Below are 16,081 nucleotides of genomic sequence, written 5' to 3' on the forward strand. Positions count from 1 at the left end.
CTCTAAGATTGGAAACCGTTAGGGCAAAGACTGGTTAGTTACTGTTCTTTCTTGTACTTAGTGAGTGTTGAGTTAATATGTACTAAATTGAATTGGAGGGCTGTTTTTTAAAAAAATACAAATTAATGGATATTTTAAGTGGCTCCCCTCTTTTTAGAAGAAATTAAAATCATAGTGCTTTATAAGTCATTGTTTGCCAAAATATATGTGTTATATATATCTGCTGACTTATTTAAATGAGGGAAGAATGCACCTAGAAATTTCCTTCCTCAGAGGTATGAGCTGAGTAGGAAATCCTTGTATAATTACCATAATTCTCTATTTCATCCCAATCCAAAGGCTTGGTATTAGAATTTTCCTGATAGTTCAGCCCTTCGGTTTTGTTCCCTCCTTAACTGAAATGTCTGGTGCTATTGGCTATGAGCATGAAGTCCTGCTGAGAGACTTGCTTCTGAAGAAAAACCTGTCCTTCCTTGGTAAGTGTTGCTCAAGTCCTGGGTCCTTAAAGGTCTAGTTTTAAAGTCTTCACCTTCAGGTAGTCTGTGCTGATGGGGCCAAAGGTGATGATTGATGCTCGGCATGGTATCTGTTATTGACTTAGACCTGAGCAGAAGCTCTCGTACCCAATCCCCGATGTAGACAGCACATGCACAGGCTTGCAATTAATATTTTATAGAATAAGTGGCTGAAAAAATGCTTTAATATCTGTTGGAGTATTACTTTGGGTGTCATGAGATATTAGCCATAATCTAAACCTTAGGAGAGAGAGAAACAAAGAAATATTGTCTATAAAAGGCTTTATATATTAAAGAGAATACTTAGAAAAAGTCATGTTAGGTATGCGTGTTTCCTCATATAGGAAAGTCCTGTTATTGAAAAGCAAAATATTAAGCTCTTATTGTTTTCATGCCAAATATTAATTGCACCATAGATTCAGCATGATTTTTCAAAATCCCCATATGTCTGCATTCCTAAGTGACCCAGCAGAGAATCTCACTGTTATTTTTTTCAACATCTCTTCATCATTATAAATAAAGCCTGGAAGGACGTCCATATTAACAATGGAGCATGGCAACCATAAAGCAGCCAACGAAGCATTCATTTCTCTCCTCCATTGTTTCTGTAATAACTAACAAAAGATCCACACTAGTCGTGTTAGTAAGCAGTTGCATGAAGACACTGAAGAACCTATATAGTTGACTTTTAGAGACAAAAGGGGAAACCTATTCCATTACTTAATTTTATTGTAAAATGGGCAGCAAATTAGCCAAGGAAAGTCAAGTCCATAAAACCGAGAATAAATCTTTTCATATTGGCCAGTCTTTTTACTCCACTGGAGAGTGTAGTAGGATGTGCTGCAAGATTGTTGGTCCTTGAAGCTGAGAAAGGATCACAAATATTCACTGATTAGGGTTTAAGAAAGTTGATCAATTAGGAAAATGCTCCCCAGTTACTAAATTTCAACAGTAGAAACAGCCAAGTATTTTCTTATAAGATGGGCAGCCAAATCGTAGAGCCTATGGAAATAATGTAGTGTGGGCATACATTTCCTTTGAAAAATGCATAATGCTAAATAAAATGGGTAACAGCTCAAAGCTGTTATAATATAGTTATAATGGGTGCCCATGAGGCTCTCTACAGTGTGTTTCAGAACGATAGTATTCTGATAATATTATAAAGTGTGTGATCCACCACTTAATCGGCTGCAGGTTCTTGTAGATACAGCCAAGGCTAATTTTTGTTTTAAGTCACCAGCTAAGTAGCTCATTGGTCTTATTTTTTGGCACCATCTGTCTATAGACAGACAGCCTGCTTGGGTCCACTTCTTTGTCTAGCCTAATTTCTGAATGTTTCCTCCCTGAGGACTAGCAAAGTCCAACTGGAAGAAAGAACAGAGAGTTTAGCTATGACCTAAATGTAGTCTAGAATCTTAGGTAACTGGATTGAGTGTGTTATACTAGCCTCACTTTAACTGACAAATACCAGTGTCGGAATATGATCAAATACTTGTTTCCAGTTGCACGAATGTACAGAAATATTTAAATGTTGAATTTGACGGGTCCCCCACACTCTTTTGTGCTCTGGGATATCAGGGAATTATTCGATGGAAACAGCTGTTGTGTGGGTTTTATAAGAGCAAATATCTGCTCACCCTAGATAGGGAACCGACTACAGAGCAAACAAACAATTACAACCAAGTTGTGATCTGCGGCCCTTAGATTTACCGGAGTGACTTACAAGATCATGGGTGACTCAGTGACTGCTGCATCACAGAAAACTCCATCCCAGTATGAGTGAAGATTCACGAAAGCCTTCTCCTAGTGTTCCCATACAGCCTGTGGTCACACCAGGGGAACGAGTTTCTTCTTCCTCTTAGAGTGACTTCCAAAATCCCCTCAAGTCTGCATTCACAAGTGACCTACAGGGAATCTCACTGTACAGTGTTATCTTTTTTCAATCTCTTGAAATAGAGGCTGGAAGGACATCCATCTAACAGTGGAGCCTGGCAACCATAAGCAATTGTTTGCTGCTTTTGTGACCCTGACCTTGTGGATCTTGTAACTTCACTAGCTCAATAAGTTTTTTTTTAGCTTTCTGGGCCTTAAAGGATCTAACGTTGCTGATGAGATTCATGGGAAACTGAAGATACCAGGTGTCTCAGGTCAGCCAGTCTATTAGGGCTTGACTTTCTCACTTCCTTGGCTCATGCATCCCTAGTCTCCAGGAGGCGTGGTCATTGTATCACTTGTTTCTCTGCTGCCCTGGTATTCAGGTGGATGTCATCCAGTTCCATGCCCCGCAGCCTTATGAAGCAATCTGTGGGTGACTCCTCCATTACTTAAGAGTTTTACACCCCAAGCAGTTTAGAAGCAGAATGTTCCTTGCCTGTCAGTTTGCTGTACTAGACCTTCTGCAGGCTGAATTGAGTATTTTCTTGTTCTCTTTGTTAAAGCTTGGACCTAGGGGTGTGTCTGATGACTTCTACCTCATTCCCTTTTTAATTGGCGTATTTTCCCTAACTTACTATGGGTTCCATGTTTAGATCCCAGGAAAAGCTTGTTCTAAGTTCTCATTTTGCTTTGCATACTGCCAGCTACAAGCGAAGGCATCCATTCCATCTTTCATTTTTGGCACCTGTGTCTTTTCTCATTGTAATTTCTCTCTTTCATGGGCAGGTTCTTTCTAAGTAAACTGAGAGTCAGTTACCTGTTCTATGCCCAAAGCAATGCCCAGGCAACAGCCTGCTTACGATCCTGGTCTATTTGTGCCACTTTGAGACATTGCAGTATATTGTGTTTACCAGCCATTTAGGGAGCATCCCCCATCCTCATAAGAGATCCTACTCATCAAGGAAGTATGTCACACCATTCAGTGGAGGAAGACAGATACTGTAGGATTCCCCCTGAGGGAACTCGCCTCTAGGATGGCTTTGCTATGGTTGCAGGTCTTATCACCCATTTCAGGGGCATGGACCTCCTGCTCTGGGAGGGAAGCCACTATCCCACACTGCTTGGAGAGGGGTAGTCATTTCAGAATCAGCCTGAGAGATCAGACCCAGTTGTGGTTCTCCCACCCATTGCAAAGGCTGTGTAACTGCCCTTCCCACAACTCTCATAGATCCTGGTAGTCCCTGTTTGAGTACCAGTTTTGTTGTGTGCCTTTGCTTAGTGTGACTTGAACATTGACCGCAGGACAGGTCATCAGTCACACACAAGAAGGGATTCCACCCAAGTCATGCTTAAAGCAGTGTATCAGTGAGTTTACTGGAGTTGCTTCCAGGCATTTGTGACTCAGAGGGAGCTGTATCACAGAAAAGTCTGCTCCACTGTGATCTTGAAAGCTCTGTGCTAGAGTTCACTGTAGACGTGCAGTCAGTTCCTCTGAAGGGAGTCTCCTTTACCTGACTGTGGCCCACTGTTTTTATAAGGAGGGGGAGCATCTCTTGCAACTTGCTGAGACTTGTATGCTCTGTTAGCTTTCTGAGTCTCACGAAACTATCTTTTCCCAGGAGGACAGAAAGTTTCAATTCAGAGGAAACCACTACCTGACAATACTCTAAGAAGATACCTAAATGATATTAAAAACAAAGAAACAGTATTAAGTTTAGACAAGTCCATACAACAATTTCAGTTCCGTCTGAAGTATTTCTATAGACAGAAGTTTTTGTTCCTCCCAGTCCTGCAGCCATTTGGTCGCAAAGAAACACACAGAGGCTTTATATTAATTATAAACTGTTTGGCCTATTAGCTCAGACTTATTATTAACTAGCTCTTACAACTTAAATTAACCCACAATTCTTGTATATGTTTAGCCATCAGGCTCGGTACCTTTTCTCAGTAAAGTGTTCTCATCTTGCTTCTTCTGCTTCTCTGCCTTTCCTCTTCCCAGAATTTTCCTAGTCTGGTTACCCTGGTTATACTTCCTGACTGACTACTGGCCAATCAGCATTTTATTAAACCGATATGAGTAAGAAATCTTTGCAGTGTACAAGAGCATTACCCCAGAGCATATTTCCTCATCAGAATACAAACATTTATTTTATTCATTCTAAGGGCTCTAATGTAGCATTAACCTAACAATGCTTATTTGTGGTTAAAACATGAAAATCTAAATTTGTTGAAATATTGTTGTTCTTTTACTTTATGAATACCTCCTAAATGATGATTAATTAGCAGCAAAGTATTGTGCCAGACAGATAGATAGAATTTTTTTGATGGAATTTTAAAGAAATTGTGGGGGAAATATCAGTATATAAACATTGCTAATCCAATGATTTTCTTTCTTGCTTACATGTCTGGTTCTTGAATGTTGTTGCAGACATTGTAAATGTTTGCCTCATTTTGATTCCTTAATAGGCAGAAATAATTTCTCTTTCTCCTTCTATACCTCCCTTCCTCCACTTCTATCTAGACTACTTTTACAAAACAGTTTTTCTTATTGCTTATTATTTAAATATGATTTTTTTATAATGTAGAGCTTATGACTTCCCTTGAAACATTTTATTCTGTTGTAGAATTTCCACCTATTGTATTTTATCTAACCTCTACTTCTCACCAATAGAAAAGAAATTATGTACCATTTTTCTAGCCTTAGTTCTGTTTTGAATTTCTTTGTCTTATAGGTATTAGCTGATCAGTTTCAATGTCATGGGACTTAGCCAGGTACCCTAGGACTGAGTAGGGGAGGGTATTGAAGATTGAGATTATACATTTACTCATCTGGGTTTATCCTGTCTTAAAAACATGTATGCTTCGTATTATACAAATAAGTATTTGCAATCAGACAGGTCAAAGATGAATAAATAATTTTAAATTCTCCAACTAAGAAGTGATATTTATTCCATAAGTTAGCTAATTAGTTGAGTATTGTAAGAATGAGACAACAGTTAAGATCCTGCTTTCCTGGAGCTATGGTCCCTATTCTGGGAGGCTGGGAGGGTCTGTCTAGTGTACCCTATTTATCAGGTATCTACTTAGTATCTTCTCAGTGGAAGTAAAATCTGTCAGTGGTGACCTTTTTAAGTTTGCTGAGTTCTTTAGTAGTTTGTTTATTTTACTTACTTCGTGTTTTAATTACTTTGTAATTATGTGTATATGTGCCCATGGGTGCAGCTGCCCAGAGAGGACCAAAGCTTCAGATCACCTGAAGCTGGGATTGCAGGCGGTTGTGAGCTGCACTATATGGATGCTAGAAGTAGAACTTGGATTCTTGGCAAGAATAGTGCATGTTCTTTACTATGGAGCTCCGGCTATCTCCTATTCTATTTTGTAGTAAAACCCAACAGGGGTATGAATATACTATTTTTATAATAAAAGCTGATAACTAAATTTTTGAGGTTAAAAAATGCTGCTGCCTCCTCAATTGTTTGTTACTGATGTTGTGACAGCTAGAATTTTGTACATTCCTCAGCTGCCTCCGGCAGGACCCTCCCTCCCCCCGGGGGATGGCTGTTTTGACTCACTAGGCTGACCCTCTTGCCTTTGTGCTCACCAGTCTTTCAAGTGCTTCTCATGATTCGAGTATTAAAAACTTACAGGGAATTTTACTGTAGATCTCTGTGTATCAACAGTTCTTTCCACGGTCGCTCAGTTAGAATTTACTTTGAATAGTTGGCATTTAAAGTCTTAGAACATATCAAGAACTGCCACCCGTATCAAAGTTCAAGTGCTTGGAGCATGCTTATCTTAGAATTGATCCAGAAGTATAGTGATCCACCTGGTGACCTCTTCTGTGAAGACACTACATTACTGGTACCAACAAAATTTAAAAAATAAATGACAGAGAGAGAGAGAGAGAGAGAGAGAGAGAGAGAGAGAGAGAGAGAGAATATGGGAGTTTACGAGACAGGGTTTCTCTATGTAACACTCCTGGATGTCCTAAAACTCGCTCTGTAGACCAGGCTGCCCTCGAACTCACAGAGATCCGCCTGCCTCTGCCTCCGGAATGCTGGAATTAAAGGCGTGTGCCACCACCGCCTGGGGAAATGTTTTACTCACTGTGTTTCCAAGTGACTGGGCTTTTCAATGCTGTACCTCTCTTCAGTTTTTTATTTTGAGAGGAGATTTTAGCTTTTATGGGGGCTTTTGAGACCTTTGGGTAAAAAGAGCAGCGGCATGCGGGAAAGAAATGTTGGCAGTGAGGAGAGACAGGACCATTTGCACCTCTAGGAAAACAGGGAAGAGCTCGTCCAGGAGACAGCCCATAAACCGCTCATCAGCACCGGTTGGCATGTCTCCAGGTCAAGGGGACTTTCATTAGTGACTCGAACAGCCGCTGTTGGGTGCAAATTCTTGTTAAGTTTAGCTTAATAAGGATGGCTCTGGAGATATTTTATTCTTTCCAGCGAATGTTACCCTGTTAGTAGACACTAACAATTACTTTGAGTGACACCTGAGAGGCACTTACTTTACCCCTGCCTCATTCCTTCCCCCATGTTTGGACAAACCAGCGGATTTTACACGGGCACATTTCTAGCATGTGTGTATTGTTCTCTCGGACTCCAAGAGGGTTTAATGTGCAAAGCCATCGACTTTGGATGTCCCTTGCCGTAAGAAATTAGGATCTTTGTTTCTAGGAGTTCACCTGTTCCTGCTGTTTTCTTCTCCACCTTTAAAGCAAGCGTGCTGTGCTGGGGCAGTGATCTTGATGTGATAAACAGGGGATTATGACTTCAGGGGAGCAGCAGGCAGCAGGAGCAGGTGAGACTCAGAATGCTAAGATTGTTTACCTGCAGATGTTAGCACTAATAAGAGACAAGAAATAAAATGTGATTATGTAGGCAGTAGGGAGCAGAGATGCTTAGATTTTTCATAAGGAATCAACCACTTAAATGCCTGTCTATCAGAAGGTTAAAAAGAAGGTAGGTTTTTAAAGTGGCAGGGATGTGCTATTAGGGACATAGAGAATTGGAGTTCCACCCCCGTCCTGAAGACATTGCAGCCAGAAGAGGCTGTCCTCAAACATGCCTGTGCACACTTCCCTCTAGAACTAAGACAGAGACACCATAGACTTCCCCTGCCACTGGAACATGCATGCTCTCTGAAACACCAAAGAAAGGGAGTGCTGTGCACTGCCTGCTTCAGGGCCGCGGCCCTTCCCTCCCTGTTGCTGTGGTTAGATAGCGGGCCTGCTGTTGTGCTTTCCTGACCACTAACAGGGTCTGGGGACTATTGTGATTGTTAGTGGCAGAAATGCAGACAAACGATTGCACTTAAACACACGAAGAACTGATGGCTTCTAATGTGGACCCAGTAACTCCAAGGGGAGAACTTTGCCTCTGGTGTGCCTGGAGTTCAAAATGGGGTCACTCATACCTCCCTCTGCCCTTCTCGGGATGCACTTTTCAATGCTTCCTTCATTCTCAAGTAAAGATGATCACTGGCAGGTACTACTTTGTTTATTTCTTAGAATTATAATCTAAGAAAAAGTTGTGCTGTCATCTCAAAAACAAACAAAAAAACACAGAAATGACTCTGTTATCAGCTGGCCTGGATCTAGTGCCCACTCAGAGAGGACAGTTTACTAACTACCCAATAGAATCGCAATGCCAGGATAGCAATGCCAGGCAGGATCACTACAGGGCAGCCAAATGAAATAGTCTGTCTCTACAGTGAACTAACTGCACTTTCCCTCTTTATTCTCCAGAAGCACAGTTTACCCGGAGTCACATCTCTTACTATTACTACTGAACTGACTCAGTGATCTGTCAGTATTTGCAGATTTGTATATGTAGGAATACATCTGTCTCAGTACGGGCTCTTCTTTTATGTCTGTGTGAATATGCCTCGCCATGGATACCAGTTCAGAAGAAAGCTGGAAGAGACAGGCTGACTTTCAACCAGACATCAGAATTTTGAGGTTGGCAAAGGCTGCAGGGACTTTCTTGGTTCTCTTGTTTTTTAGGAGAAGCTGGTTACAGTCTTTGTGTTACAACTCGGAGCCCTCACAGTGGCCTCTCTGGCTGTATCTTGTTTGTCTGCCATGCTGATTTGTCTCTTCTTTAAAGCATAAGGCCAAAAGGACTTCCAGTAATTTGCTTTGTTTTAGAAATTTGTGTATCTCTTATCCATAACACTGGGCGGCCAGGGCAGCCTACCTAGCCAGTCTTCAGCCACTCCAGCTTCTTGACCTCCTATTTGATTCCTATCTTTAGTGCACATCAGTTTCCCCTAGTATTGTCCCCTAAAGACGTAAGCAGAGGACAAGGTCAGAGCAGTCAGTTGTAGTCCTTATTAGGGGCTTTGAGAAGAGGCTTTGGGGGAAGAAGTTGGAACTAATGGCTGTAATGAAATTTGGAGTTGGGTTAAAGATCTCATTTCTGTGGGAGATAGTTTACCATTCAATGCAGGTGTGTTCGGTGTCTCCCCATTCACTACAGTTGTGTTCAGTGTCTTCCCATTCAATACAGATGTATCTGATGCACCTTTACGCAGTTTGCATATCATAATGGCAACTATTGTTAAAGCTCTGCTGATGCCTTCAGCAGAAAAAGCCATGAGACTTGTTCTCAGGGAACATGCAGAGAAGGAGGGGTCACAACTCTAAACATTGAATTAAGAAAGTGGTCTATGCACATGAAATACTAGAGTAGAAGAGATATACTGTAACTTTTATTTGAACTGATGCATGGTTTTGAACTCTCTCTGAGTTTAGTAATGATGTACAAGGTTTTAAAGAATTTTTAAAAATCATTTGGTATATTTTATTTCATATTCATGGGTCACTTCAGAGTGTTACTTCTAACTTTCAAATGTTGCAAACTGGAATTTTGCACAGTTTCTTGGTAAATGATATTTTTCATAAATTTAAAGATTTTTCATGAAATAATACAGGTTAAAGAAAACGTTTTCTACTAGTCTTAAATATGATTCTTAAGACTATGTTAACTAGTTTCAGATGTGTCGTGTTCTCTGACTAAAATGCAACCCTTTTGAAGAAAGAAATTGTGTAATTAGCAGCTAATTGCTTTGGATAGTTTGGGTCTTTCAAGGAGATAATTCAAAGGACAGAGAAATTAAATGTTCACAATGTTCTTTAGGCATATGTAATCTCTTTTTACAATATCACCTAAGAACAGGCCTGGCAATGTAAAAATAAACAGAGACCAGCATTGTTTTTGTACAATTTAAATAATAGTATTTAAAAGATTTTTAAATGCACATCCATTTCTTCCATGGATGTAGTTTTGTTGAGTTTTGAGATGTAATGTCAGAGGGAACCAGTGAAACTCTGGAAATTAAAGTTATTTGGTCCCTCCAGGTGGTATCAGACGGGTGGCCACCTACTGATCACACAAGAGGAAAACGAGTGTTCCTCACACTTCATAAATATCACACATGATCCAGATTACTTATTGGCATAATTAAGAATAGTGTAGAATTGTGCAGACAAAAAGTGTCTTGGTTGGCATGGGCTCATTCTTTGTCCTTTGAGAAGTTCAGGTCATGGTGGACAACTTACCTTCTTTGGGCTTCTTTTAGGATATATATGTATAAATTAGAATGTAGGACCAGTTGTCTCTAAGACTTTTCTAGCACAGAAGTACTGTTTCTTGAGGTTCTGGTTATCTATAATTCTTCATTTTGTAGATGTGATGGCTAATGAGTATGCTTTTAAGTGATAATATTCTAATGATTTATTTTGATGATGAAATCTTGGGCCACGAGATTAATGAGTTTAGGAGCTGTGAACTACACAGGTTTATGTAGCACCTTGAGCTAGAAGAGTCTCTGCCTATCTCCTGTGTTCACTGAGGGAGGTTGTTAGGCAGGGTGGGGTTGTGTACAAGAGTGCAATTTCAGATCATTGCCCTCTCTTTTTCTCCTCTCTTAACTAATATTTCTTTTTTTCTTTTCTTATTCTTTTTTTTTTTTTTTTTTTTTTTTTTGGTGTTTTGAGACAGGGTTTCTCTGTGGCTTTGGAGCCTGTCCTGGAACTAGCTCTGTAGACCAGACTGGTCTCGAACTCACAGAGATCCACCTGCCTCTGCCTCCCGAGTGCTGGGATTAAAGGTGTGCACCACTATCGCCTGGCTCTTATTCTTTTTCTTTGAGAAGACAGCATATTTTTCAGCTATCTGGCTCCAGCTAGAAAGAGTCACGAATCCTAAGGAACTAGTTAGCTAAAGTATGTGTAAAGCGTAAGAACCCATATGAAATGTATGGTTCTTGGGGGGAATGTAGATTGCACACTTACCTATAGTAGAGGGGAAATCTGCAGAGATCAATAGCCAGATGTGATCATGTCCCCAGTACAGAAGGGGTTTGTGGAGACGTTCTCCCCAAATCTAAGGACCAGATAAGGAAGACATCACCTAAACCACTAGTGAGGAAAGAGAGGAGTATGAAAGGAAGGGGCCACTTCTGCCCTTCACACCTGCAATGAGACGAGCTTTGGACATCCATAATCATGGCAGGGATTTCAAAAGAAACCTCAAAGTCTGGACCAACTTTGCTGCATCTGTGCTTTGATTATGCCTAGGGAGTTAAAGTGAGAGAAAAAGATTTACCTGTGTAAGAAGGCAGGCTTTATACAATGCACTCTTACTTCATTTGTCCTTTCTAGGCTTCAAATATGTGTGGAGAATATGCTGGTAGTGAGAGGGACACAGAGAGTTCAGGCCTCAGAGCAGCTCCACCGGTGGGGGCAAGCCTGTTGGCACCGTCACTGCGAAGGAGCCAACATCGAATGGCTAGGAAGAACTAAGGCTAGAGCAAGCTCATAGCTTCAGCCCCCTGAGTTGAAAATGGAATGTACAAACCAGAAGTTTAGATGGTTTTCTAATGTTAGGAGCACATTTGGAACCCAAGGGCCAAGAAAGATGGGAAGCTGGATCAGATAGGCTGGCCTTCAAAATACCAAGTGGAGTAAAGATGGACAGAAACTTCCATGAGGCCCAACACAGTGCACAGCCTCTTCACAAGTGCTTCTGCCTACACTTGCATTATTCTTTCTTCCTAACTGTGGCAAGTTGTTTCCTCCTTCCCTAAGGAAATATGAACAGGATGGGAAACCAGTACGTGGGGTGGGGTATAATATGGAGGTGTGATGCATGGCACTGAGAGTTTAGTAAGTAAAAGAAAGGCCATTTCCGATGTTTTGAATAACCTCTTATTATAGGAAACAGTGGAAAAGACTCAGACATGGAGATGCTGTGCTGGGCTCAGTTACTATAGGATCATCTTAGTCAATTCTGAGAACATGGAAGGAGGAGAGGCGAGGGGAAGACAGACTGACTGAGTCTTTATCTCCTGGTACTTTGGAATTCTCCACAAAAAAAGATAGGTACTTCGCTAGCCTCACTAGTAGGATGGGGTTTGGGGTTCGGGATTCGGATTTTCGCATTAGAGAAGCCATGCCATTGCAGTTGCACTTGTGACTTGGTACAGTGAGAGGAGTGTGGGTCAGCCTGTAAAGTGTTTGACTACACTTGTGGGTTGCTTGGTGACCTTTGAAGTTCTGTTTTGAGCTGCTTTCAGAAACATAATCATTTTTCTTTGTGAAACAAATTATAACATCTACAAAGACTGAAGAAGATAGGATAATTTTAATAAAATATTATCTATCTTTTTAATGTCAGCAGGCAAACCATTCATTGCTTATCTAACACATCGCTCAAAACACTACAGTTGAATAGCTTTTCTAGTTAGTTTTTCATGGTCAAAGTAAAGCTACAGGGTAGAGACTTTTCCGGTCTATTTCTGTAGCCCAATTTTAGAATTCTTTTCTTTTAAAATTAAAGTTAGTTTGATTTGTATTTCATTATTTCAACAGCTTAAAATTTATTTTATTTATTTTGTTGTATTTCCCAAGAGGGAAGACTGTTCTGAATCCTAGCATCAAGCATCTACAATCTGAGTAAAAATACCAACTTCTAAATGCATTCCACTAAGATATCGACTTTAATGTGTGTCTTCTCATTAAAGCTTATTTATGTTTAAAATGCTGACCTTTCAGGATGTACACAAGAATGCTCTGAAACAGAGCTTCTCAACACTGGCCATGAAACCACTGTCTTGGGCTGACAAATGGATTGGAAATAAGCTACCCAACACTGGGAATGGGCCATTAATTTTAATCAAAGTTGATGCAGGAAGGCCAGTGGGATGCATGACAATGTCAACAGCCCAGTAGGTGTTAAGAGACCACTCGGCCTTCCTTGTTACTTGGTTGAGCCATTAGTTGAGGTTGGTTGAAGACAGAAAGCCATGCTTGGAATTGAATGACCAGGTCACTCCAAAATCTAATGGAGAACTCCCCGTTTCAGAGATCACATTGTAATGCCATTAGAAGTCAAGGACAGCATTTAGAAAATACTGGGAGGCTTTTTTTGTTGTTGTTGTTTTTTAATCAAGCACTTTGCTAGTTTTCCCAACTTTGAGTTCCTATTTCCCTGCTTTCTTCTGTTCCAAATGGGGATCATTGATATTTACAGAAGAAACTGAAAAGATAGGGAAAATATCTTCAAGCCTATTTGCTTTTTAGAAGTGTATACTGCAGACTGTCAAACTTTGAACTGCAAGAAACAGTTGTATATCCAAGGAATTAAACAAGGTAACTAATTGTGCTGATCTCGCTTTCTTTCTCCTTATGTATGGGAATAGTTTTATTAATTGAAACTAGAGTTTCTCGATTGTTTTAAGAAAGCGTTTATTTCCTGATTGCGAAGGCCCCTGTGCTTCTGCCTTACTGTAAACTGTCACTGTTGACTGCTGACACTAGCGGATCCCTTTCCTTCCCTTCAGTAAGTATATTTATTTTGAGAATTTTCAGTTACCAAAAAAAAAAAAAAAAAGGTAGCTCCTGACAACTTGGATTAATGATGTTTATAATAAAGACATAAAAATGCAAAAAGGACAAAGAAGCATTCTTGTATCTCTGATTCAGGTTTGGGAAGAAATTCATTTATTCTGACACGGCATTGCACGCGTAAGAAAGACACGTATGGCTGCATTAGTAATTTTTACACATATTTAAGAAAGAAAAGCAATTATATTGCTGTCTTTTTAATGGACTGCCGCAATAAATGATGGTGTTTGTTCTTCCTGCAGATGAAGATCAGCTCCGTGCAAAGGGTTATGACAAAACACCAGACTTCATTTTACAGGTGCCAGTTGGTAAGTCCTTGAGCTTGATTCACATTTGTGTAGAGAGGGGGATTTTGTTCCCCACGTGTTACTATTAGCAGATGTTTTTAGAGTAACTTATCTTTATAACACCATGTTGAAATGGGTAAAACTGTTGGCAAAGATTATCTTAAATTATATCATAGGTGGTTCAGAAGCAGCCTGCGCCTCAACACTTTTCCATGTACTTGAGGAATGAGCATGCCTCCTAAAGGCATTTGTTGAGATGCCATTCTCAACTCATTTCTCTGAAATTTGAGTATTTAAAACACAGTTTTGCCAGACCTCCAGGCCCACTTTGGTCTCCTGGCGACACATCGCTTGTCGAGCTGCAGAACAGCATCCTGAGTACTAAGAAAGGGAGTTGTGAAGAACGGGGTGAGGGTAACGAGGATGGCAGAATGAGCTTGTGGCACCAGTGTGCCTGGCAGTGAGCTCACACACGTGGCTAAACCTTTGCTCATTAATGTGAAGCATAAAGAGGCCAGTGCACAGCCGAGGCTTTTCAATCTTCCCTTTCCTTCGTCGTGATTAGTAATGCTTTGTCCCTTAGCTGTGGAGGGGCACATAATTCACTGGATTGAAAGCAAAGCCTCATTTGGTGATGAATGTAGCCACCACGCCTACCTGCATGGCCAGTTCTGGAGCTACTGGAATAGGTAAGGTCCCATTATTTTTCTCTTAAGATAAACGATACTCAGCTGAAGTCTCATTAGAAAAAAATATTTTGTTTAGCTGGTAAAAATGCTAGGAGCCTTTTTTTCCCTAGTAAATATAGGCTCTGATTAATGTATTCATTTCAGATAATTTAAACTTCTCTGCTTTCATAATGTTGCTTCATTTTTTAAAACTTAAAAATCTGTGCTTAAGGTCAAAACTGGTATAGTCTATTTCCTGCTTTACGGTGACTACATTAGTGTCACCTCAGATCCGGATGACAAGCTGTGGTGTACAATACGGTATAGACACTGGATTGTTATCCTTTTCATGGGGAATTTATGCTTCCTTTTCAACTATAAAAGTTAATTTATTCTATGTCTCTGAAGACAGTATCCAAACCATATGAAAAATGAAAATAATTTACATTGCAACAGTAGCAAAGAGTTTACCTACCAATTTCTGTAACCATCTTGATGAGACTGCAGTCTCCACAATTAATGGGTGTGGGTGGAAACAGATATATCAACTACCTGCTGTGGGCCTGGACCTGAAAGTTATTTCAGTTAGTCCTTACAAAGAGGTTACAAGTGTGTGTGTGGCGGGGGGTGCTTATGTGTAGGCATGTCTATAGTACACAGTTTCGTGTGAATATATGCAGGAACATATACATAGATGTGAGCCACTGGATGGTCTTCCAGATTGATTAACTCAACACTTCATTTATTGAGGCAAGTTTTCTCACTTAGACTAGAGTTCACTGATTCCAGCTTGTCCTGGGGAATCTCCTCTCTATCCCTCCTCCCCCAATTGCTGAGATCCAGGCAACAATCATGCCTGCCTGGCTTTGACGTAGGTGCTGGGGATCGAATTCCAGTCCTCACACTTGTGCAGCAATACTTTTCCACTGAGCCATCTTCCCAGCCAGGAAGTTACTCTTATCCGCATTATAGCGAAGAGTGAACTGAACTCGAAGGAAGGAAGGAGTGGCTTGCTACTCTGCTATTCTCACAGGCCTGCGCCTATCACGCTCCCCATCCATTCCGTTTCTGACTTAAGTCAGTATCGTCTGCAGTGCAGCTGCCGACTCCATGAACACAAGAGGTGGGTCAACCTTTCCAGATTGACTGTGCTTCTGTCGTTGGCCAACAGTAAGGACACAGTAATAAGATGACACATGCCTAGATGCGCAAGGAAGGAGATGGTAGCATCTGCAGGCAGCGGTGTGGGTCTGGGTGGGAAGCTATCGGATTTGGCATTATATTGTTACTTAGCTTTACAAAAGGCCAGCAGATCTCGCCCCTGGCAGCTGTGCTAAACTACGCCTACTCTTCACCATGGTAACAGTGATCATGACAAAATGCTGAATGTAATGGCCTTCTTGATTTTCTTGTGTAATTGTGCGTAGCATCCAAGCTTTGCTTTACAGGGATGGAGGAGGAAAGTGCAAAATGTTTTAGAAATCAATGCTGCTTCAGCGTTTCCTGTGTTTTATTCAGCCATTATTCAAATTAGCAGTAATGTGGCAAATTGAATTTTAGATTCTTAGCGATTTTCTGATGAGTTTGAAATAGTAAAGAAAGCATCATTTTTGATAGTATAGGGAAAGCAATGACAAGAAAATCAAATCGCCTAAGTTCAGGTTACTAAAGAATTAAAAAGAATTGATCATGTGAATTACTGTGCATTGAGACTGAGTTCCCCTCTTCGGTACTGGATGCATCTTTTCTGAAGAACAAATGGAAGTTCAATTTCAAATAAGAAGGCTCAATTTAAAATGCTAAACTCATATCTTCATT

The 16,081-nt window shown here is 40.5% G+C and overlaps 1 protein-coding gene across 5 annotated transcripts in view; it reads left to right on the forward strand.

Annotated features, from left to right (window-relative positions):
• Positions 1-16,081, forward strand: part of Cdin1 (CDAN1 interacting nuclease 1) — a 213,810-nt gene that overhangs the window by 104,193 nt on the left and 93,536 nt on the right. For all 5 annotated transcript variants that reach the window (XR_005976686.1, XM_041679308.1, XM_041679307.1 and 2 more), the window contains exons 8-10: positions 409-476; positions 13,551-13,616; positions 14,179-14,284. Coding sequence is in view for 4 of the 5 variants with exons in the window: in XM_041679308.1 (XP_041535242.1) it covers positions 409-476; positions 13,551-13,616; positions 14,179-14,284 (240 nt within the window). In the remaining variant the exon portion in view is untranslated. The remainder of the gene's footprint in view (positions 1-408; positions 477-13,550; positions 13,617-14,178; positions 14,285-16,081) is intronic.

The sequence above is a fragment of the Microtus oregoni genome, unplaced genomic scaffold, assembly GCF_018167655.1.
Source record: "Microtus oregoni isolate MIOR12 unplaced genomic scaffold, Mior012 000031F_ref0000149, whole genome shotgun sequence".
Taxonomy (NCBI): domain Eukaryota; kingdom Metazoa; phylum Chordata; class Mammalia; order Rodentia; family Cricetidae; genus Microtus; species Microtus oregoni.